This window comes from Psittacula echo, assembly GCF_963264785.1.
Source record: "Psittacula echo genome assembly, chromosome: 5".
NCBI classification, from domain to species: domain Eukaryota; kingdom Metazoa; phylum Chordata; class Aves; order Psittaciformes; family Psittacidae; genus Psittacula; species Psittacula echo.
The window spans coordinates 81,461,307-81,486,863 of NC_137739.1; the positions used below are offsets into that span (position 1 = coordinate 81,461,307).

At 40.3% G+C, this 25,557-nt stretch overlaps 1 protein-coding gene across 3 annotated transcripts; it reads right to left on the reverse strand.

Annotated features, from left to right (window-relative positions):
* Window positions 1-573: 573 nt before the first annotated feature.
* On the reverse strand, window positions 574-24,689 carry SNAP23 (synaptosome associated protein 23). Of its 3 annotated transcripts, none has more exons than XM_080618663.1 (8): window positions 24,413-24,689; window positions 15,212-15,317; window positions 14,565-14,606; window positions 12,465-12,513; window positions 11,839-11,956; window positions 5,682-5,834; window positions 4,965-5,109; window positions 599-3,134 (listed from the first exon to the last, which is right to left on the reverse strand). In XM_080618663.1, the coding sequence occupies exons 2-8, from the start codon at window positions 15,266-15,268 to the stop codon at window positions 3,069-3,071; spliced, it is 630 nt and encodes a 209-aa protein (XP_080474789.1). In that variant the 5' UTR covers window positions 15,269-15,317; window positions 24,413-24,689; the 3' UTR covers window positions 599-3,068. The 3 variants fall into 3 exon arrangements, with proteins under 3 accessions (XP_080474790.1, XP_080474789.1, XP_080474788.1); XM_080618662.1 differs by lacking the exon at window positions 24,413-24,689 and adding an exon at window positions 23,965-24,103 and having other exon boundaries at window positions 605-3,134; XM_080618664.1 differs by lacking the exons at window positions 5,682-5,834; window positions 24,413-24,689 and adding an exon at window positions 23,965-24,103 and having other exon boundaries at window positions 574-3,134.
* Window positions 24,690-25,557: the final 868 nt, after the last annotated feature.

The window sequence follows — 25,557 nt, forward strand, 5'->3', positions numbered from 1 at the left end:
GGAATCTGAGGCCCCGCTATCAGAGAAAATACAGTTTAAACTTCCTCACAAGAGAAATTGCATTGGCAGGATGTTAAATCACTGGATTTCACCTACTGAAGTAGGAATTTGCAAGGCGTCTGTTACTGATACTTGACTGAAAAGTTAAAGTGCAATTCCTTTACCATCCTGATGTCCAGTCCCATGTCAAATCAGTCTTTCAAAGAGATGGATACGGTTCATAGGTTGAAGTTAGATGATGTTTTTTATGCAGGGATGAAAACTAGAGTGTTAGATCACAATAGTCCTCTCTTCCCAACCACACCCATTCCTTTGTTAGCATTAGCATTTCTGTGAACTAGAAATAGAAGGGGAACTTCCTACTTGCACAGTAGCAACTAGTTCTGCCAAGTTTTTCAAGGACAGGAAACTAAAAGCCATTTCTAGGAGAAAATAGTTTTAAAACACATTCAGTTATAAAATATGTATTTTTTGTGCACAATATATAGTTTAACAATCAAAAGCAGAAAATTTAAACCTTCATTCGTATTAGCATTCAGAAATACAAAGATGTACAAGCATTGATTCCATCCCACAGAAATGGAAATTAAGCACCTATTCTACAGACAACAGCGAGACAATCCAAGAAGCAGTATGTGTTGTTTACTAACAAAGTTACCAAATCCCGCATGGATTTGGCTCTTGCTGCACCAGAAAATAGTGTTGATATTCCAACTAATACTCAAGCTTAGAGCCTCGGAATTTACTTTGTGTGGTATTCATTGCTACATTATGGTTCTGATATATCGATCACAGCATTCTCTCACACAACATGCCAATTTGTTGCTATTGCTCAGGGTAGACAAGAACATGGACTTTGAATGGCAAGAGAGAAAAACATTCCAGTGCTTGGAATCCACATGTTACAGAGCAGGTTTGCACTGTTGTAAGCAGAGTAATGTAACCCCTTTAGTCTCCCGTTCCAGGAGACAACCATAATTCAATAAAATATACTTTGCTTTCGCAACCAGCAGCAAATATCTCTTCAGTTAACCTGAAGTTTGTAAGAAGGGGGAAAAAGGCATACAAATGTCTTGTGCTTTCCCACACAAGTGGTCGTTAGAAATTTACTATGTGATGTTCTTAAAAGTCCTTCTTTGCTACTTGTATTTTTGTATACTTTGCATGAAGTAAATCTTCATTTACTAAGGGGGTAGATAATGAGCTTTTAAAATTGATTAGCATTCCAACAATTACTGGAAGCCAGATAGAAGCCAACACACGCTAGTGAAATATCCACAGTCCCCTAAAAATGACTTTACCTTATTCACAGAAGGTCTACCACTGGCCTATTCATTATAAGCAGCAGCTCTGTCCTTTTGTCATTTTTTTTTTTTGGGAGCGAAGTGTATTTTCTGTTACTTTTCTTGTTTTGTTGGTTTTTTTTGTGTGGGTTTTTTTTTTCCCTTTAGTTGAACTGAGAATATACCAGTAATGCTGACTGTATTTCTACTATAAAGAAAAAAACCACTGTCTTTCAGCAGATTAGTGTCATCTCAATAGCCCTGGGATTCACTATCAATAGTTACAGGATACTTGTGGGCTGAGCTTCCAGATGAATCACCCAATAATGCTGTTAATTATTCCTCCAATCAATTTGGTTTGAAGACTTTTGCCATCCAACATTAAGTACCACAGGTTAGTCCAAAGCCCCATTTTCACCTTTAGGACAGGCAGTATTGCAATTATACACATCACGTGCAATTCATTTGCCAATTTTTTTAAGAAAACCCTAGAAATAAATCTGATTAAGTACAAAAAAACCAAACCATTTTTCTTCATTCCTATGAGAGCTTTACCTCACCTGGTCATAAACTCTATTCTGCAACAGAACAGGAACATTTTAGTTGCAAGCAACCTGAACATGCAATATTTCCAACTGCAAGTCTCATGGTCTGCAATAATAAATCAGTCAGGAATCTATTTAAAACTAGTTTATTTAGAACTAGCATACAGTTCATAAATAGATACTGCTTCCTCCACACTTGTGACAAAGAAGTTTCATGATAAGCTTCTCTGTTCCCAGTACATTTGAGAAGCTCCCCCAAAGTCACTGCTGAGAGCAAGCTCTGCACCAGATCAAAGTCATTATTTTGCACTGGAGAAAGGCATAAACTGAACTCCAGTGAAAACTGGCCAAAAATGGACTCTGATACAGGATGAGACACACACACTTTTCTGCTCAGTTTCTTCCAGTTAAGATGCATCATTCAAACACTTAAAAGTTAACTTTCAGGGGCATAAAATTTTCCATCAAATAAATACTTCAAGGAGATCATTTTATTTTGTTCTACTCATATGCATGTGGGGTTTAGAGCAGGTATATATATACTTACAACAAATATTATCAGGACAATGCAGCATGATTTCTAGGCATAGCCTCCAAACCAATGGCAACCTGTATATTCCTCCAGTTACCTTTACGCTAATGTTCATGTGGTTAGGAGTGTTTTAAAGCCCTCAACCCACAAGTACTTAGTGGGCCTCTTCAATTCTGTAACTGACAAGCTCAACCTCAAACCAATCATGTGGTTTAGACCGTAAAATTATCCTTAGCGTGCTAGAGATACAAGTCAGACAATATTCACCAAGTCCCTGTTTTAGTGAAGACACTCAATTTATGAGGTATTTCAAACAGTGCAAAGTGCCCTCTCCAACTTCCCATAACTGTGATTTCAGGTTATTCTGCTTGTTCAACTTCAATAAAAGAATATTTTGGGTGCAGGGGAAAAAGGAAAAATAAGAACCATGCAAGAAGATTTTCAAAGCCATAAATACTCTTAGTCCTGAGCAGTTTAAAGATAGTGAAGGCAGATGGGTAGGAGGAAGTTACATTGTTGGCTGCTTTCTTGAAGTCAAGGCCACATTTACATGAAGCAATATAAAAAATAAAATACAATTAATCCCTACAGAAAGGGTTCTGCTTCATTTTACCCAGCCCCTCTTATTTCAGAATAGAAGTTTCACAGATCCATGAATATGGTGACTTGCAGCTGGAGAGACAGTATCATTATCAATGACAGCAGGCTTCAATTGTCAATTAGTTTCTTGGCTCTGATGTTGGCTTGCTCAATGCGTTCCCTGTTAGTATCAGCCTGAAAGAGAAATTCACATGTCATTTGCAGACTTCTTGCAAAAACATTTCAAAATTCAAACTGACAAAACCTCCTGCAATGCAGGGTATTATCACTGTGGTAGGCAGAAGGGGAGCTGCTTCAGTAAACTAGATGATCTAGAAAAAACCCAGTAGCATAACCTTCTATTGGGCCTTCATTCAAAGTAGGAATCCTGCATTAACACTGCAGGCTACCAGAACTCACCCAGTCAAGCCTATGTATTCCCCCAGGTGAGTTGGAATTTTACTTTCCTTTTTGGTTGTTTTTTTAATAAAAATAACTTCAGAATAGAACTGATGCTTTTAAGCTTAATACTGCTCTTTGTTTCTTTATATGATACTGTCCTTTGGAGTTTCACCTTTAACATTTTGATTTGGTTTCCACATTGTGCAATAGAATTCAAAGTACCTTTCAGCAGAAAAGCATAAATATTCTGAGACAGGTGCCAGTCCGAAAGCCAGCAATAACATTTCCACTTTTATTGCTGCTTTGTAAAGCAATTCTAACTTGTTTCTAAAATTTTAGTAGTAAGTTTGATCAGCAAGAGTTATTCAAACCACTGAAACGAAAGTGTCAGGCCAAAGCAGGTGCTTGAAACTACCAGAAAAACTACTGCTGCAAACAGTAACTCCCCCTTGCAGTTAATCTGACCAAGCCATTTTCAGTCCACATGATAAACTGTAACAATTTCACACTTCATTTTAAACCATTATTAAATTTTCTAGAGTTCTTTAAAATGCTTGACTTTTACTTGGTAATCTTATCAGATTGGTGGTTTCAGGGAACAGTGAAAGACAATTAAGGCATCCTTCATAAAATCGTGTTGATTGCATTATTAATGCCGCAACTCAAATTTACTAGACAAAACTGAGATGCTGACATCAGTACAACCAGCTTTTGTGTCGGACTAACTGTATATTTGAGAAAAGTCTATTCCTCTCACTTTTAACCCTACTGGGCATTTCATGGTACCTTTAACTTCCCATTTTGTCTAAAATACATGATTTTATAGCAATCGGTGTTCACTTCTGCTTTTTTAAAATCCTTAGTATACACTACTCATTAAAGCTTTTATTTCCTTTCTTAACTAAGATGCCTGTAAAAGCTTGTATTCATTTCAGAATATGGGGATTTCTAAAATATGCCTAACTTCCTCATAAGATGCACACCCCCCTATGTATTTATAAAGGATTCATCTGTTCTGGGAAGTTTGTCTTTAAAGCAGTAACATTTGGGGAAAAAAAAAAAAAAAAAAAAAGTAAGTTACTGGCTATGTCTAACTACTCCATGTGCTGATGAGGGCAGACCATGTCCCTGCACACCTACAAAACCTATTATTCCAAAGTCTCCCCAGTTCCAATATTGTCCATGAGAATTAGGGCAACAAATCACCTGTGTTTTATTTTATGTTCAATGATTATGGCAACTTCTTAGGAATTCCAAAAGATTCTTACTTTTGTCAAAAATACCTATTCCCTACCACGTACAAGATTCCCTGTGAGCAAAAAATCCTCCAGTATGTTTGCCTTTTCAATCCTATCAAGTTTAGAAGTTCAGTGTTCTCCAGAGTAAGCAGTGACCTGTGCTGTATATTTAGGTTTCCTGACACTCTGAAGCACTTGAATTCTCAGCTATGCATTCAAACACCCAGATATCCCTTATCCAAATCACTGCAACCTAGACAACGGTATAACCTCGATGCATCCTTACTGCAAATACATGTAGATAGAACGGTAAACCTATTCCTTATAACTTCTCAGTTACAACCTAACCTCTAAGCAGAAGGCAGAGAACACCTCTGGCACTTACCTTTTCATTTATCCGGTCTATTTGTTTATTCTGGGCATCAATCTCATTGCCCATATCCAAAGCCATGTTTTTCAAATTCCCAAGAATGTTTCCCACTTGAGCAAGATTTTCATCCATTTCATCTTCTCTGGCATCATTTGTTATCCTGTTCAAATAATTAAAGACAATGTTTCTAGGAATCTAAAGCTTGCTTTTCCTTACCTAAAATTTACTTTAGTATCAATTACTGCACCATTATACCTTGGCTCAAATACATTGCCTGTCAGAGGTTGTCCCCCCTTTTAGAACCCCACATATTCCAAACAAGCAGCCCACTAAAAAGGTGCTAAGCTAGTCATTATTACAAAAATAGCCTTGGAATTTAAAATAACAGCTACCAGAGGAAGCTTAAGACATGAGGTTGCCTCAAATATACTTTATGACAGTAAAAGTCCTTCATATTTTTAAGTCCCCTCAATAAATGAGCACGAAGCTCTACAGTCGTCACACTCAGAAACAGACTGATAATACCACCAAGATGAAACAAATGGAAGTTTAAGATGAGCACTACAATACTGAAAGTGCAGGTGTCTGCCATCTCCTGTCCAAGTAGGAACAATTCTTCCAAACGGCAGCAAAACACCTTACTATTTAGCAACTTACCCTAAAATGCATCTGAAAAGCTGACAGCTGGTAACTTAGGATTCCTAGTTTTGAGATGAATATAAAGGAGCAAACCTTGTAATATATCCACCACTTGGTCCTCCAGCAGTCTGAAACTGCTGCTGATTTATTCTTCTTGGTTGCATGGATATCACATGATCTGCCGAGTTCTCATTTCCATCTCCCCAGGTTGCTCTGTATACCTTGCTAGCCTCAAAGCTCTTTGTCCTGCTCCACAAAAATAAGAAATCTGAACTGTCACATCAGAAATATGGTTTCCTGACTGAACTTCTGAATTAATCTAGGATTTTCAGAAACTTTGTGCCTGAAAGAGATTAGATTTTGTATACACAAAGCCTTGTCTATGCAATGCAATTTCTTATATCACGACAGTAAAAACATAACTGAGTTACTCTGGGACTGTGATTAATTTGGTCTTAAGCTTTAATACAAGCACAGCAATTTCCTTACATTAACATACTTTACCAGAAGAGGGGAAGCTTATGACAGTAACAGGAAAGCTCACACTGTCATAAGATAAAGTTACATTTATGACAGAAGTTAGTTTAGAGTCAGGATTTTCAGGGAAGAAACGGGGATTAATGAAAAGATTCCTCAAGCAGAAATAGCTACTCTATGCAAGAAAACCATTAATCTCTACTGTTTTTCTGTTGAACATTGTCTGTTGCTAAGTCTTTCCTTTCAAAGTTAACGTTCCTCAGGTTAATTTTAATTATGGAATAACAGTAACCATGTTTAACTAGCTCCTTCATTTTGCAATTTGATTGTACTAATCCTATTAAAGCAACTAACCAGGTTACCATTACACTTTTAGCACATAATTCAGAAGAGAAATAAAAATAAAGCAGCACACTAACATGAAACAGTGTCAAGAATCAAACCCACAAAAGCAAGAGGGGAAGAAAATCTAATGAAAAAATAACTGATCTAAATTGGGGTCAGTTTTTATGAACCCAAAAAACGTATTTTGAGAGAATATTCTCATGTTCACCCTGTTTGCTGACATATTCAGGTTTAAGCTTGATAATCCAGACTCCACTGCCACTTTTCTGCTTCTTTAAAAAGCCTGTGAGGGAAAAATCTGTAGTGTCTTTCAGTACATCTAAGTCTACAATTATTGGTAATCATTTTCCCTGTAGTGCCTTTCAATGGCCCAGACATCTTACATTTGAAGAGGTGTCAATGTCATTAACTGTAGCTGCAATTAAAAAAATATTCCCCTCATTCTGTTGGCACTTATGTAATTGAAAAGGGAAACCGTGTTTCATAGGCCAGATGCTATAAGAAGTAATCTAGTACGAATACATCAAGGAGAAGAAATGGAATAATTTCTCAGTTCATAATGGAAGTGTTACGTCCAGCAGAACTCTAAAGAAACCTAAACTAGTCAATTCTAGATCCTTGTGCATACACAGGCTTAAAGATCTCTTTAAGTAGGAGATTTTTATAGCAGGAGAGCTTTGTGAGCTTGGCTTCTGGATTAGCAAAGTCTTACGTGCCAGAGGTAACTGAGGAATTTATTGAACAAAAACAAGCGGCCTGAAAACTACTTGCACAAAAGTAGACAGCTAGAAACAAACTTGCTGCTCAAACTAAGCAGTTAAGAACAAAGCTTCTCACCACCTGATTTTTTAAGAGCTGTTTTTCAAATTACTATATATTCACTTTTCTCGTATTTCCATAAGCATAAGGAAATTTATACAGCCTGTCAAGCTAGCAAGGCCTCAAGCAGTTGTTCAACATTTCCACAGGTAATGCACTCTGTAGTACTTGACATTTTCTATTCACATCAGTATTAAAACACACCACAGTCACATGGAGACCTACATGCAGGCATCGCACACATGCAAGCACAAATCCCAATAGAAGCATCACTTCAGACAGCTGGTTAAATTATATCTGCACTAGTAAGACTGACCTTGTCCTAAAATCCGCTTTCACCAGTTAAGCGAATACAGCTTCTTAGTCTAGTCTTCATTTTTAGAAAGCAAGCATCAGTGTTAGGAGAGAATGGAAAAGAAAGAATAGTAAAGACCAGCAAACTGGTAAATAGTTATTAGTACATAGATTATATTAGAGTGCTGCCAGTATTTCGTGTTTTCACATAGCTTTTACACATAGCCTAAGCCTAGAAGAAATAAGCACTGTTTAATTCAGCAAGCATTCTGATTTAGCTTCATGCTTTATGAAAACAAATGAAATGCTTTAGAGATAACTGACTGAAAAAACAACTCCAACATTGACAGAAAAAACAATGTCCCACATATATGAAAGGCATTCAAAGTTTCATCTTCCTCTGTGTCCTCTACTTACCTAGTAGACTTTTCTGCACATTACTTCCTGTTTTGGTACACAACTCATTATTTTTTATTGTTATCTGTGTATATCAAATGACTGCCACAAGAGTTAATGAACTCTGAGCTTCCTCAGTGCCAATAAGCTGCTTAGCTTCAGTGAAATAAAACCGTAACTACAGAAAACAAAGACTGAATGTGTCAAAATGCTTAATTCACCAGATTGATAAAACTAATATAAATCAGTAAACATACCTATCTAGAGGTCACGACAGAACCATCTGCATTTTCAAAGTACTAAAGCCCTAAGGCTTTCAGCCTTAGAAGCCACATGTATCTATCCTCAATGATCCTCAAAGTATTATTCTGCTGGATAAGCAGACTCAGCTACCCCAGGGAATTCTTATCTGGGTTTCTGCTACCTCTCAGTTGAATGATAGTTGGGTTTTGGATTGTTTTTTCCTCATTCTAAAGAACTAAAAATGACCAAACACACACACACTATTCACTTCAGCAGTCACACTCTTAAAAGAGCTTGTATCTTCTTCACTTGGAAGAACTATGATCACATTTAATTCACACAAATCAATTTGATACTTTGCTGCTTAAAGATGTAGCTAGCACACCTCAAAAAATAAACATTGTTTTCCTTATATGACAGATTTCTGGTAATCGTTTCGGTTGATTTGTACCTCTAAACAACTAAACAAGTTACTGACATTACTGTGGGGATCTGTTACAGGCTGCCTGATCAAGAGGAATCTGTGGATGAAGTGCTCTATAGGCAGATGGGAACAGCCTCAAGCTCACAGGCCCTTGTTCTCATGGGAGACTTCAACCACCCTGACATCTGTTGGAGTGAAGGTACAGCCCCGCACAAGCAATCCAGGAGGTTCCTCAATTGTGTGGAAGACAACTTCCTTCTGCAAGTAATAGAGGAGCCGACAAGGAGAGGTGCCATGCTTGACCTCATGCTCACCAACAGGGAAGGGCTGGTTGGAAATGTGATGCTCCAGGGCAGCCTCGGTTGCAGTGACCACAAGATGGTCGAATTCGAGATCCTTGGGACAGTGAGAAGAGCGTGCAGCAAGCTCACTGCCCTGGACTTCAAGAGAGCAGACTTCGGCCTCTTCAGGAATCTGCTTAGTAAGGTTCCATGGGACACAGCCCTAGAGGGCAGGGGGGCCCAAGACTGTTGGTTGATATTCAAGGATCACCTGCTCCAAGCTCAGGAGTGTTGCATCCCAACTAGAAGGAAGTGCAGCAGGAGGGCCAGGAGACCTCCTTGGATGGATAAGGAGCTGCTCAGGAAAATTCAAAGGAAAAAAGAGGCTTATAGAAGGTGGAAGCAGGGACAGGCAGCCTGGGAAGAATACAGGGATGTTGGCCGGGAAGCTAGGGACCAGGTGAGGAAGGCTAAGGCCCAGTTAGAATTGAACTTGGCTAGGGATGTTAAGGATAATAGGAAGGGATTCTATAGGTACGTAGCGAGTAAAAGACAGACTAGGGACAATGTAGGCCCCCTTCGGAAGATATCGGGAGAACTGGCTACTCGGGATTTGGAGAAGGCTGAGGTTCTTAATGACTTCTTTGCCTCAGTCTTCACTGGCAAAGTCTCTGACCGCACCACCCAAGTCTTGGAAGGCGGACGCAGGGACTGTGAGAATGAGGACCCTAGGCCCACTGTAGGAGAGGATCTGGTTCGAGACCATCTTAAAAACCTGAACGTACACAAGTCCATGGGACCTGACAAAATCCATCCACGGGTCCTGAAGGAGCTGGCGAATGAAGTTGCTAAGCCACTGGCCATCATATTTGAAAAATCATGGCAGTCAGGTGAAGTTCCCAACGACTGGAAGAAGGGAAATATAACCCCCATTTTCAAGAAGGGGAAAATGGATGACCCAGGGGAATTACAGACCAGTCAGTTTCACCTCTGTGCCTGGCAAACTCTTGGAGCAGATTCTCCTGGAAGACATGCTAAGGCACATGAAAAACAAGGAGGTGGTTGGTGACAGCCAGCATGGCTTCACTGAGGGGAAATCCTGCCTGACCAATTTGGTGGCCTTCTATGATGGGGCTATGAAACTGATGGACAGGGGCAGAGCAGTTGACGTCATCTACGTGGACTTGTGCAAAGCGTTTGACACTGTCCCACACAACATCCTTGTCTCTAAATTGGAGAGATATTAATGTGATGGGTGGACCACTCGGTGGATAAAGAACTGGCTGGATGGCCGCACACACAGAGTTGTGGTCAATGGCTCGATGTCCGGCTGGAGACCAGTAACGAGTGGTGTCCCTCAGGGATCAGGGTTGGGACCGGTCTTGTTCAACATCTTTGTCGGTGACATGGACAGTGGGATTGAGTGTGCCCTCAGCAAGTTTGCCAATGACACCAAGCTGTGTGGTTCGGTTGATACGCTGGAGGGAAGGGATGCCATCCAGAGGGACCTTGACAAGCTTGTGAGGTGGGCTGATGCCAACCTGATGAAGTTTCACCATGCCAAGTGCAAGGTCCTACACCTGGGTCAGAGCAATCCCAGGCACAGCTACAGGTTGGGCAGAGAAGAGATTCAGAGCAGCCCTGCGGAGGGGAACTTGGGGGTGTTGGTTGATACAAAAATGAACATGAGCCGGCTTCAGTGTGCGCTCGCAGCCCAGAAAGCCAACTGTATCCTGGGCTGCATCAAGAGGAGCGTGACCAGCAGGTCCAAGGAGGTGATCCTGCCTCTCTACTCTGCTCTCGTGAGACCTCACTTGGAGTATTGTGTGCAGTTCTGGTGTCCTCAACATAAAAAGGACATGGAACTGTTGGAACAAGTCCAGAGGAGGGCCACGAGGATGATCAGGGAACTGGAGCACCTCCCGTATGAAGACAGGCTGAGAAAGTAGGGGCTGTTCAGCCTGGAGAAGAGAAGGCTGTGTGGAGACCTCAGAGCAGTCTTCCAGTATCTGAAGGGTGCCTACAAGGATGCTGGGGAGGGACTATTCATCAGGAACTGTAGTGAAAGGACAAGGGGTAACGGGTTCAAACTTAAAACAGGGGAAGTTTAGATTAGATATAAGGAAGAAATTCTTTACTGAGAGGGTGATGAGGCACTGGAATGGGCTGCCCAGGGAGGTTGTGAATGCTCCATCCTTGGCGGTGTTCAAGGCCAGGTTGGATGAGGCCTTGGGTGACATGGTTTAATGTGGGGTGTCCCTGCCCATGGCAGGGGGGTTTGAACTAGATGATCTTAAGGTCCTTTCCAACCCTAACTATTCTATGATTCTATGACTCTAAGTGCCATACAAAAGACACTTAACTGACTTGGTTATGGTAACCAGATCACTGATGCTCTAGAGGTACTGCGAAGTAGGCCTACAAGAATTTATGTACTCAGTAACGAAACATTAAAGCTTTTACACCAATGTCTGTTCTCCTACTCTTCCTCCCTAAAGCATGAACTTTTCTTTTTAATGCCTAGAGAACCAGTATTACTTTTCTTATTGAAAACATATGTTTTCCTACTTTTAAGTTAGCACAAAAGTACTTTTGTGGAGAAGTATTTTTGGAGTCCAATTTCTAACACAGGCAGGCACTTACATATAGCTATCTGCAGTCCAATTTGGTCTCATTCATATGGAGATTGATAGTATTTTGCCAAATAGAAACTTCTGAGGAGATTAGGGCAGAATTCTGCAGGATGTTACACAGCAGCTATATTTACAGTGAGAGGGGCACAATATATGGTTAGATGCAAGTAAACTCTAGCTACTAACCCACAATTTTAAAAGGATGCACTTCCACAAACCAAAACAGCTGATCTTCCTAGAGAGTCAGCATTTTTTAATAAGTTCTTTTATTAGAGACCATCTCCTAGTACAGTAGCTATTGAACTAGAACTTCAGACCCAATTACTAACTGAACTGACCTGTTACAAGGACAGACACAGAGCCCACAACATTTGTTGAGCTCTGTCAGCGTCTTCTCAGCTTCTCTCATATCCTTATTTATCTGGTCCATGCCTTCTTCTATGCGATTTAGCTGTTCTAGAAGAGAAACAAGTAACCGGAATAAACATGGATTGGGGGAAATCAACATTTCCTTCAGGCAGGAAACTTAAGTTTCAGTTCTATCTTCATAGTAAGATTAATGTCTTTTGCCTTTCCTGCCTTTTAGGCTTTTTAATTTATTTATTTATTTTTAGCACTGGAAGATATTCAGTGAAAAGTTATGTTTACTACATTAAAAATATCTTCCCTATCCTTAAAAATGCACTTCAGTTGCTGCTTTCAGAATAAATGTAGTTACATTCATTCTACGGTGGGAATTTGTAACAGACCTGTATTACATTATAACTAACAAGGTCTCTAAACTACTTTAAAACCTCCTTACTATGAACACATCAGAATAACAAATGAGCAGATCTCATTCTAACATATGTAGTGTTTAATAAGCCTTTAGGTTCAGCAACAACTCTTGAATGACAATCCTTTTTCTTACAGTCATAAAATTTGGTGGTTTTTTAGTGTTAGAGAGGAAGAAGGAAGAACTCACCTCCCTGTTCATCCAGCATGGTGATAGTTCTGATGCCAGCATCATGGGACTGCAGAAAGAAATGTTCAAATATAAAATGAGATTTTAATACAGCAATGTGAAATCAGGTCTGTGTAGTAAATTTGATAAGCCAACCAAGTTCATAATGAAACACTGCTAGGAATAACTTCTGTAGTAAAGCTATGCCAAGTTTCAAATGGATCCTACGGTAGGCTGATAATAATCTTGCCTGGTGTGCTGGTTTTTTTTGTTTGGCTGTGGTGGTTTGTATTTGGTTGGTTGGTTTGGTTGGGGTTTTTTAAATTATTTTAACATTACAATAAGATCACAGAATGGTTTGGGTTGGAAGGGACCTTAAAGCTCATCCAGTTCCAACCTCCCTGCCACAGGCAAGGACACCTTCCACAAGACCAGGTTGCTCCAAGCCCTGTCCAACCTGGCCTTAAACACTGCCAGGGACAGGGCAGCCAGAGCTTCTCTGGGCAACCTGTGCCAGTGTCCCACCACCCTCACAAGGAAGAATTTCTCCCTAACATCTAATCTCAATCTACTCTCTTTCAGTTTAGAGTCATTACCCCATGTCCTGTCACTACATGCACCTGTAAAAAGTCCTTGTAATAATCAGATCAAACTACAACAATATCAAATAAAAAAGTAAACCTAGCTGTGCCTTATTTTGAAATGTGACATTTCAGCTGATTCTTTATCCCTACACCCTTCAATAGGGCTAACACAGCCTTTAGTCCTTTTAAGGCAGAATAAAAGAAAGCAAAACAAAGCCTGCAAAACTGTTCCTGAAAACTCAGCAGAAGAGATCAGGAAGGGAGTAGCCCATCACTAGTTTTAAAACTAAGCAAAAGAAATCAGCAGTGAGGAATATACCACTGCAGAGCTGTTTGCTGGATCAAAGACTTGAATCTAGCATGCAAGCTGCACCCATGCTTTAGTGTAAGCTGGCAGCATAGGACTGTCTATGGTAGGAAATATTTTAGTTTATGAATCTCTAAACCATGACATCAAGAGAAATCATGTTGGCTCATTACATGTTCTTAATGTTTGTGTTTGAGAAGTATTCATTATGCTGATTCAAATGCCTCACTGATAACATAGTATCTTCAGTTTCATAGCAAGCTGCTGCTGCCTGGACAGTGAGTACAGGCTCTAAAGCAGTAGTGACCAAACACTTCAGGGTCCTTATTCACTGGATTTTTTTTTGTGTTCTTACACTGACAACAAAGTGTCTCAAGTCTTCAGCACTTGAAGTCCCGGCATTAGCTTTGTCTCTGCTTAGCCTCTGGTTTCCATTTGTCTATGGTTTATCCACATACTAGCAAAATCATCTTGTTGAACCAGTTAAGCTTTGTTAAGTCTACCAGAGCTGACTATCAACCTTATCTTACACCCTACCAACAGGATGCTCTCTATATTTTGAAATTACAGTATCAAAAATAAACTTTGTCATTTTTACAATGGGTTATGCACAACATAGTGTAAAGGAATAGATTCCTCACACAATGTCACATAAACTCAAAATACAGATTTGCTTCACGTATAAAGGTGTTAAGAGTTTAATATCATACCTAGCTACCTTTAAAGTTAAAATTTATCAACAGATTGTAAGGTCTATGTAGAGAAGCCTTTGTTTAAAACTGAAGGCAGCCCTATCCTCCACTACCCCACCCAACTAAGCCCTGCCCTCTTCCTCAAAGCAAGACATTTTCACACTGTTCACAGGCTAAGTGAGGCTAAAAGAGAAACTGAAGATGTTATGAGAAGCAAATGATGCAGCAGCCAAAGGTATTACTGACCACTGCAGAAGTCTTTTTACAACTAATTTTTAGCATTTGGAGATTAGGCCATTTTGCTTAAGAGGAAAACAGGTAGAAAGGACTTCTGTGATGTGACTTTACATAATGTAAAAAACATTAGGTTTAACTCATTCCAACTCTATTACTGAATTAAAGCAGCAACTTGTAATAATGAAGTGTGTGTCACAAAGTTTGAGAAAGACAAAAAAAGTGATTAAGATCACTCTGTGATAATTAACATGCTGCTTCTTAAATTAATAAATCCCCAGGGAATTCAAAAAAGTTTCCTTACCTCAATAGCCAGGCCAAGAATCCTCCTTGTGCTTTCCAAAGACTAAAAAGAGAATTTTAACATGAGTGTGTTAACAGTATATCAGTGTCCCAAAATCCTCTTCACCAGTTCATTACAGTAAAGCAATTAATATACAAAGGTTCATCAGCCTGCCTATATGTAACACATTCCACATCACAGTCACAGTGCCAGCATACTGGAGATTTTTTTCAGTATGCTAGTAAGCCCTTGGTTTTTAGTACTTTAGTACTTTGCTTATCCCACTGGAAAGTCATTATAAAAGAAAATATATTCAAGTGAACTTTAGTTAAACCTAACTTGAGTTAAACCTAACTTGAGTTCATTTGAATAAGCATGAGGTATGAACATGGATTAAGAACACTGTAGGCACCCAGCCCGCATTGTCTCAGTAATCATGGCTGAGTGATCTGTACTCAGTCAGGGAGGTGGCTTTACAGTTCACAAGTTGAAATTCATTCTTACTGCTAGTAGAAGTCTTCACTCCAGTATTCACCAAGTAAAGTGAGAGTCTGAAACATTCAAGTATACGCTTGCAGGGTCACCACCCTAGACTGACAATTTTTAGAAGATATTGTAATCTTGGCAGATAAGTAGTGTAAACCCAGATGGCTTCCTATAACAATTACCTCATCGGTGACCTGGTTGGCCCTCAGCTGGATTTCTTCAGGCGACAGTTCAGCCATGATGAGGAACTATTACTTGTAAGTAATCACGTTAAAGAGAATCTTCCGCCTGTGATAAAGAATAAAAGAATATCAGTTAAGCATAAGAATCTCCTTGTATCAGTATTTTGAGTTGAAAGTAGAAGTAGGAAGTTGAAAGAATGAAAGCCTATAGAAATAATTCTGCTTAGAACAACACCTGGCTAGGACTAGAAAGTACAAAAAAGAATTATTCAGCTGGTATGACATAACTTAGGAGCTAAGAGAAACGCAGGAACAATCACTATGTGAAATAGTTTCCTTTACAAAACTCGGCTTGCAAAACATTTTTAGAGAATTCCTCAGTTTTAGTTTAAGCTAACAACAGATAGAAATTAAGTTTTAAAATAAAAAGGTACTCCATGTTGGAAAAGCACACTGGTTTAGCCAGCAATCCAGAAAGAAATTAAGGAAGACATTTAAATTACTAGTATAATCTTCAAGTGTTCTTTCTCTTCCCTCTGAGGAATTTCAGCAGTCAGCCAGAAGGGGAAACACTTTCACTGACCAAACACCACCTAAAATAATTCTGGTAACACTCAAGAAACAGTATGGCAAATCCCTCAAATGCAAGAGGACCTGCAAAAGTTTTAAATGGTATGTCTGCCACTCTAGCAAAGGTTTTCAAATCTATCTTTCTCATAATAAGGATAGGATCAAGAGTCTCATAACTGAAGACCCAACACACCATTTTAACTTTTGCTATTAACAGGAGATACATTTTTCCCTGAAGAAACAAGAGGAAAAAGCAAGCCCATCAATAAATGTGCTCTCATTAGAGCCAGGTTTTTCAGAGCTAAGAATATGCATTTTTGTTGGAGGAATAGTAATAAAGCTGGCACACTAGCAATGGGAAAACTGAGCTCCCAGGCTATACAATAATTTAATGAGATACCACATAAACTGAGCAATAAGGAGCTTTTAAAATTAATTTTCCCCTTAACTTTTGATTAGTCCTTGCTCTTTCATGAGTAGCTTTCAATTAAGTTCCCATAATCCACTGGAATCATTCCAAACATCCTCCTTGACTAACAGAAGTATGTTCCATTTTTCCCTATGAGATAAATTTTCTAGAAGACATAACATTAGTAACTGCTCTTAGAAGGGCAAATTTATGCAAACTCAGGCAGCTGTTAGCTAGAGAAGGGATGCTATTCACAGAAAGTGCAGACATCTCAAGGTGACTTGAAATCAAGACACCTAATCCCTTATAGCTGACGTACTTCAGGATTTAGAGAATACTTCTGCAGGTTTGATCTTATGAACACAAAATACCTCCTCAGCCTATGGCTAAGACTGTGGCTCCAGGAGTTATTTTTTTAAGTAGCTGTCAACACAAGTTCAGTTTTGCCACCATTAAAAAGTGATAAAATTGGACATTCTCACACAAGGCCTCAATTAGCTCAGTTTGCAGTAGTCCAATCTCACTATACAATCAGTGACTTTTCACTCACAGACTTAAGATCCTTTCATGAGCTTTCTTTAGGGCAGCTCAGCCCCAACTTTGAATTTGGGAATGTCTCTTTAGCTGGTTTGCACAGCTAAGGTCCGATAAAGCAGGGTGAGGGAGGAAAGGACATATTTTCACCAAGTAAGGTTAAGCACAGGAAAATTACATCAGGCTGGTTCTTTGGGTGAAGATCTCACATTTATTTAATATTCAGAAACAGGATGAAGAGTCAATTATATAGTGGCACTGAAAAAGCAATATCTGGATTACTGTAGCTTTCCCTACTTTGGGTGCCACACAGTCAGATACCTCTGCAACTTGGAGCCATAAAACACACATCTCATCTTGGACAGGGAAAAGAGATATAACCCCACCCTGTGAATCATCAGCTTGCAAAGAATCCCATTACAACTGCAGAACAGGGCCAGAAATACAGCTATGTTCGCAAAGTGACTGGAGATTTCTTTTTCAGCAGCCCTGGTGTCTTGCTTCCCTTTGCAGCTGTGAGTTCAGGCTGTCCAGGAGTTCACATACCAGTGCAAGCACAACTGCTGGCTATATGATGAAACCCTAGCTCAAAGGCTCTGTTCAAGTTACCCAATAACCATACTACAGCCAACACTCCACAAATCAGTAACAGTTTCTTTGCTTTTGAGGCAAGGACACAACAGTAATATTCTCAAACATTGTTAAGAAGGATTTATAAATTAAGTCTAACAGGTAATAAGACCCTTAAGTTTAAATGCATATTTGCAAATACATTATAATACTAACTGCATGCCAAGAAAGAACCCAGAATCTGAAAAAAGAATGTATACTTTGCCAAGCCAGATACTGAGTTTTGTGTTTTACTCAGTACTGGCAGAACACCATCCTGTACTACTAGAACCACAAATTCACGGAGAAGCCATTGAAAAACAAACCAGCAGTGAGACTGAAAAAGGAGAAGAAAGGAGACAACAGTCAGCACTTCCAATTCCCAAGCCGGTAATTCTTGATGGTAAAGTTTGGAAGGTAACATATTACTGGAAAGTGACAGTTGTAAATTAACTTCAGGGCTGAAGCTCACATACACTGAACTAAATCCACCCTGGGCTTGACAACCATGATGTTAATAAAGTCCTATGAAAGATAATGCCATGCTGAAATCTGATAGTAATTACATGAAGAGACATAGCAGTTACGTGAAGAGCTACTTCATGTATTGTTATCTATCAAACTATTCCCCCCAAGCTTTGTCCTATTTATGTTAGCTCATTAAGGAACTAGCAATCCATTATTTGACATAAATAAGTTAGTAGTAACACACTAAACTAGTTGTCTGTAACTGTATCTGACACCAGACAATCTCTTGAAAACACAACTACTTGCCACTGAATCCACCAGTTCTAAAGGTGACAAGCAAGCTTTCTGTTCCCCTAGCTTGCTCACATCTTCCTGAACAAATCCACTGTCAGGCAGCAAGAAGTTCCATGGAAACCCACAGCATTCCTCCAACTTTCTCCCTAAATCAATGGTATTTCATCTTGAAGCTGTTTATGACTTACCTAACACAAGAAATACATCTGCAAAATAGGAAGGGAAAAAACCCTCAACCTTCTACACAGCTGACACCCATAATAAAGAACAAAAAAAAAGTTACATTCAGGATCGCTCAGAGCTGAGGTATGCATGTGCTTATCTTCTGATGCTCATATTTGGCCACTTGTAGTGCTTTGTCTCTTGTGAGATGAAAACAATCTAAAGTGATAGTTCATACGCCCAATTTACAATTGCTAGGATAACTGACCTATGTGGGAGGATGTTAAATAAAACCATTCAGAACACCTGGTTAAGGGACAAATACTCTGACAATCCTTCATCATGGATAATAGGGTACAGTCACTTGCTAGTCTTGCAAGATACTGTAAAGAATAAGTCAGAACGCTCAAAATGTGGTCATTTGTATTGAAATAATAGCTAGGCTGTTCCAACAGACCATATACATAGCCAAATGAACACATACATAAAGAAAGGATGCTCAGCCCCCCATCTTTTTGCCTAGGAATCATGAAGCACCCATTAAGGCAGCCAGCTCTTAATGTTATATGACAAAACTATTTTATATCCAAGACATGAAGATTCCTCAGGGATAGAATACTTGATATAGCTAAAGTGTTCCTGGAATGTATTTTTATTATAATGTAATATTTGCTAAGGTAAGCATTTAATTTTTACATCCATGGACAATGCCCATTAATCCCAGCCACAAAGTAACCAAGAAATAAGCCTACAAAGAGACTTCATATTTACATTACAACTTTCTGCCATTTCATTTTTTTTCTAAGTGGTAAGTTTTAAACAAGCGACCAATGTGCCTAAATACAAAGTAGAACTCCTTTAAAGAAAAGATGAGTAATAAGGTGATGACACCTTTATTTACTTTCTGTTATTAAAAAGTACTCTGCACTATTTACTCAAGTTATCAGACTGCAAGGATTAAAGTTAAACACATTTGAGTGCAACTCCCCTTCTATCCCTTGCATGGGAGAACCTGGCACCTTCAAACTATGCAGAACTAAGCTGGCTCCAAAAATACATGTTCTTGAAGTAATGCGCCTCATTAAATTTCTCTACCAGGGAACTAAGAAGACTACACACATCATCTTAACTATCACTGTCTTAGAAAAAAAAAAAAAAAAAAAAAAAAAAAGATTCATCAAGAACCAAAAGCATCAAGGAAATAAACACAGTGCCTGCAAATCCTAGAAATCTCTTTTCTGTCATTCTTTTTATTTTTGAGATTGTGGGACAGAAAGTTCTCCAAAATTCCAATTCCAACCACAAGCTTTAGATTAAAGGTTCTCTCTCCACAAGACTGCTCATAATGTGCTAAGCCTATAAGCTCACTATTGTAACGCATACTGAAATCAGAATATTATGGTCTAAGTCAGTTGAGGATGGATTAGATTTAAGTTACTGCCATCCCTTGGACAAGAGGAACAATGAGGTAAGGCAAAGAAATTAATGTCTGCACAGACTTTTTTCCACTTACTGAACCTTTATTCATGGCTCCAAAAACCCTGAAAAACCTTCAATGCACTCTCCTATTTGGAGCTGTTAGGTTGGAGAATGCTGAGGAAGAGAAACAGCAAAGATGATTTTACAGAACTGTTTAAAAGCTCAAGGTATTTCCTGCAAAAGAATGAGGGACATGACAAGCACTTGGGGGATGATTTTTGAATTATATCAGACCCATTTGAAGCATTACTGGCTTAGAGATCTTCATTTGGTTAATCAACACACCCATACAGAAGCTGAAGCATTTTAGTAGGTTGTCTAGCATGAAAAAACTGTAAGGTGACAGATATCGATGTGAGCTATGGCTGTGCCTGTCTTAGCAGCAGGGTGATCCTAAGAGACTATAGTGCAATTTTCATTTAGGGAAACTGCTGCTCATATTATCACATTTCAGATAGATCAGTCACAAGTATTTATTTAATCAGAGTTCTGCACCAACCCCAACTACTGAATCAAGAGCCAACATCTGCCAACCCATATCCTTCATAAGCCTGAGTACAATAAGAGCAAATTCAGTGTTTAGTAATACCTACAGCGACCTACTGCCTGCATGTACAAGTCTCCAAGTTCATTATTTGCTTGTGAACAGAAAGCTAAGACAGTATCACTTTATCCCAGCTCTCTGGCTGGGAGTGTCTGACAGACATATTTAAAACTTTGGGGAAAAAAAAAACCTAAGGCATTTGAATGGACAGAGCCTCAAGATCAAAGTATGCAGCCAGCAACAACACAGTCATCTTTGCCACCTGTCTTCTGAGTGAAAAAGACCAATATGGAATCTTTGTTGTCTAAGTCATTGGTTTCAGATACTTCTCTGCACCACTACAGGTTTTCCTTACAAGTGTTTTCTTTTTCATTCGAAACTGCTTGTACAATGGATGCCAGCTATTTATGCTAACACTCGCTTTCCAATGTAAACAAGTTTCAAAAGCTGTAACAGTGAGGTTGCATGGTCTTTTCAAGGGTTTTTCAACCCCAGATCATCTTCTGAGGCTTATAAAACACTTCCAACATCCTGACAGCTATAGTTGGCAATTTACATGCTGTTTGAATGTGCTTTTCTTCAGCACTAGTTGAAAAGCAATTCTAAGGCTTATTACCTTTAGGAAAAAAAAAAAAAAAAGATAATTTACCTCCTTGGTTTACAACAGTTACACCATATTCTGGCTGTGCTATTCAAAGCACTCAAAACCAGTAAGAATTTATTGTCTTACCAATCTTTGTGAGTTGAGCCAAGTGCAGGACACCACAAGGCCTCATAAAGTGCTTGCTCAACTGCAATTACATAACCCACATCTGGAAAAGGATTGTAAGGAGGGAGATGTTGTCAGAAGTGACAAGTTTCCTTAAACCAGACAGGTCTACATGCACCAGATCAATCAATTGTTCTTACTGCTTGCACTTTCACAACCCCACCTTGAATGATTGTAAGATTTTTGTCCTGCATCTCTGGCTGACATAGAACACTTGTATGCCTCTGACAGACTCAATGCCTTTCAGAAATTTGCCATACATCCATCACATTTGCTAAATACCATAAATTAATTCCCTACTTGCCATTTAGGGGTCCTCTGTTAGAACCTAACCCCTTCTCTATCAAGTTCTATCATGGCTTTAACCAGTATCACTTAACTTTTCTTCGTCTTCATTGATAACCCTAAACTAGAAGTTAAGCACAAATGTTTCTCTTTTTTGTTTTCCTGTTAAATATATTTTTATAACATCAAAAATACACAGCAGCCTGTGTCTTAGTGCCTGGGTCCATAAACGGAGAATAAGAGGTTCACTATTTTCTTGTGAGTAGAAAGTGAGATGAAGAAACAAGTGTAATATTTTTGGCCACAGAAAACAATATGTGTGAGAGCTAAAAGCTGGGTAAGATTATCTCTTTGATACCAAAGCCATAAATTTTATTACATTTGCCTTCTAGAATGATTCGTCTTTTAAAAGAGCTATTTCCAAGCTGAGAGTGAAAACCACGTAACTCCCACAAAGCGTTCCAGCAACACCTCATGCTCACATCTTCATGTTGTTTTCCTTTTCAAAATCTAATGGAAGTTTATGGCAGCCAGGAACTAAATATAGCAAGGTTGAGTGAAAAACTTCCACACATGTATTGTAAAGTCATTTTTATGAAGTCATGATATGAAACAATCCTTCTCTTTATATTTCTAAATAATTATATTTCTCTACTTCATTTCAGATAAAGCAGAAAGTAATACTTGTACTTTATTCTTTTAACATAATCTACTGGTAAGAATACCACAGCATTAAGCCTTAAAATCCTGTTATTCCCAGTTCACTAGTTCCTTCTTTGAATGTTGCATATAGTGGAGAAGAAATTTTAAATAATAGCTTCTAACTAATACATCTAAAAGCACGATTGAGAAATGCAGCCTATACCTCCTTTTGAGTAATCTTATGAGAAAGGTAGGAAGTAGGAGATGATACAACCCTGCTGTTGCAACACTTGACTGAAAGCCACTATCTAATGAGCTGTACTTTAGGTATCAGTGAATTGGTGCAGCCTCAGGTGATCATGTACGCTCTCTCAGTTCCTTCTCTTATAAAGCAAGCTGCTGCCTTCCCCAAAATACAGAAAAGTTCATGAAACAATACTCCTAGAAAAAAAAAGAAATTTCCATCATTCTTGCAAAAAAGTAAAATTTAGATAGTTTACAAACTAGATGACTTTATGTTGATGGGGGGTTTTTAATCTTTCCAATTCTTCATGTCACTAACACAAAAACAGCTGTTTTTATTAAACCCTTACATAACACAAATAGCTATCCTACTTGTTAGCCAGCTGAAATTCAGCCCAGCTAATACAGGGTGGTACAAGGTGTCAGCACCAAGACATACTCCTCCACATGATTATGTATACAAGATAAATGAATAAAGCATCTGTGACCCTGGGGGAAGAGGCCAGGGCCCAGAACAAGACACTACTCTGCATGCTTCCTGCTTTCTCTTATCAGCTTCCTGACCACACTGCACAGAGGCGATAGCGCAAAGAATAGGCGCTAGGAATGCCACCTCCTCTGTGCAGTCCCATACTTGTCTCAACAATTCATTTTTGTCTGGCTGGAAAAGCCTTGTGATACCTCCTTTAATTAGTTACTCACCAATACCAAGTAACAATTAACCCTAGATGCGTATGCAGACATGGACTGATTCCTTTTCTTCTAATGACACAAACCGTGCTATATAATAAGCTACATCAAAAACTGCAGAGTAATAGAGGTCAGACATATCGATTAGTTACTAGAGTGTCAGTAAGCAATTAATTGTGCGAGTCACTGAATCAAGCAATAGACATCACAGGATGCTTCCCCTTTATCCCTAAATACCTTCCTACATAGCTGTTTTCTCTGTTTATGAAGGAGAAGCAAAGCAACACCCAGCTGCTTACTTCTGACCACTGGAGACCCAGTGCCCTTATTAAGAGGGTGAAAAAGGGGAAGGTAAATAGCTAGAGAAGTTGCATAAAGAAACTTCCAAAGTTTCTTCAGCTCATTTACTTAGGTTGTCGAACCGTGTGTGTTAATTTGGCAACCTTCATTGCATAAAACAGAAATGAAAGCAAAAAATAAATGAAAAAGCGAAAAATAAAGTTGACTCTACATTAGCTTCCCAAAAGTGCCACGGGCTTCAAGACATACAATTAGGAAACACACAGTTTACTTCTGACGATTATTGTTTACTATGTACCACAACAGCATCTTGCTGGTTAGTCCAAAGCAGTGGGGCACACCAGTTCAAGGGCTCTCGACAAGCAAGAAACAAACACCTCAACATAGCACCTATGCTCCTCGCAGGGAGGACCGGCCGAGGCCTTCCAGCACTCGACAGGACGGCCGCAGACCACGGCTCAGCCCGGGTTTAGAGGCTCCTGTCGGGCCGCCCAGACCAGTACCCGGACCCCGCCGCGGCCCGGCCGCCCCCTTACCCAGCGCCGGCTGTCAGGCCCGGCAGCCGAAGCAGAGCGGCACGCACAGGGCCACCGCGGCCAAGACCGCCCCGACCCGGGGAGCCCCCGCCAAAACCGAGCCGAGCCTGCCCCGCGCGGGGCGCTACGCGGCAGGGAGGCGGCCACAGACCGGATCCGCCAGCAGCCGCCCCGCCCGAGGCGCAGAAAACGGGCAAGCCCAAGCCGTCAGACACCTACCAGCACCACCGCCGACCGCGGCTCCCTCACACGCACCGTCCTCAAACCAAGCCCTGGCGAACCGCACCGCCCTTTACGCGCCCATGTCCCTCCCGCCCGTCCCCGGTGCCGACCGCGAACGCGCAGCTCCCCACCCCCGGAAGCGGGAACCGGCACTGCCCACAGGAGGGGCACCACACGCCACACCCGGCATGGCGGGACGCCCCCATACGTGGGTGACGTCAGTCTGCGTACACCCAAGATGGCGCACCGCTCCGCCCCTGGGCAGTGCGTATGCGTTGTCTATGCTTTCGCCGCGCCATTGGCGTTGCTGAGCAGGTGCGGTCCGTGTGTATGGGGTATGTCTCCGGGCACCGTGCTGCACATGAGGAGGAAGGGTGTCAGTCCCTTGCTCGTTGCCAGAGAGAAGGAGGGCGGAGTGGAAAAGTTGCCGTTTGGAATCACTGACCTCGTTTTGTAGAGCTGAGGCGGGCAGCCCTTCCCAAGGTGTGCTCCTTCTCGGGCCTGGCTGACTTCTTCCCTGTTAAGCTGCCGTCAGCACCCTGCCGCAGGGCTGCTCGCTCGGAGCGCCGCACGGAGCTCTCACACCATTGAGGCCCACAGTAGCTTTACGTGGCTCTTGGAGCCAGTGTTGTGCAGGACAGTGTCAAATGCTTTGCACAAGTCCAGGTAGACATCAAATGCTCTGCCCCTGTCCATCAGTTCCATAGCCCCATCATAGAAGGCCACCAAATTGGTCAGGCAGGATTTCCCCTTAGTGAAGCCATGCTGGCTGTCACCAACCACCTCGTTGTTTTTCACGTGCCCTAGCATGGTTTCCATGATAATGTGCTCCATCCCATTTCGCACCCATGATTTATGTCATGCATTAATGTTGCCCAGGTTGGGAGATCTCTGTGCATTAGAACTTGGTCTTGATCATAATCAGCAATATCTCTTATGGCCAATAAGGCATTAAAGTCTGAATTTCTCTTAATTTCATCTCTTCTTGCAATAAGGTTTGAGAGCAGCAGGAGCTCCCTTAATTAATGGCTTTGACGTCATAATTTACAGATGCTGATGTGAGAACATCAGTAGGTTCATACTCTTTCATGGCCTGAATACAGGCAGCTTTTGTAACAGCTGTGGGAAGCTCATTTGGGTATATAATAGGTATTACTAGAGGGTCTCCTCTTTCCAAAATATCTATTCTGCCAACTCAGTATGCCACTCTGCTAATTATCAAGTGGGGATTGTTTGGGGGTTCAGTCAGGACCAGCATTTAAAAAGATTCCCCAAAAGAGACCCCAAATTCCATTGGTCTCATTGCCATCAAGTAAAATTCTGTCTCCCCCAGTTAAACATATAAACATACTCACCACAAGTATTCAGTTTCCATTTCACTCAGCTTACGGTTATAGCATTCTTGTAAATTAGCCATTTGAATGGGATCAAGTGGGGTCTTTTTTTGAGTCTCCTGCTCTACTCCAAGGCCCAATAGTTTCTTCTGTTTTCATTAGAGGTCTGGCCTGATACACAGGAGGAGTTGAATTTAAAAGGGATGAGGAATCATTTACTCTCATGTCGTTATCACTGGAGTCACCCCAAATGTTT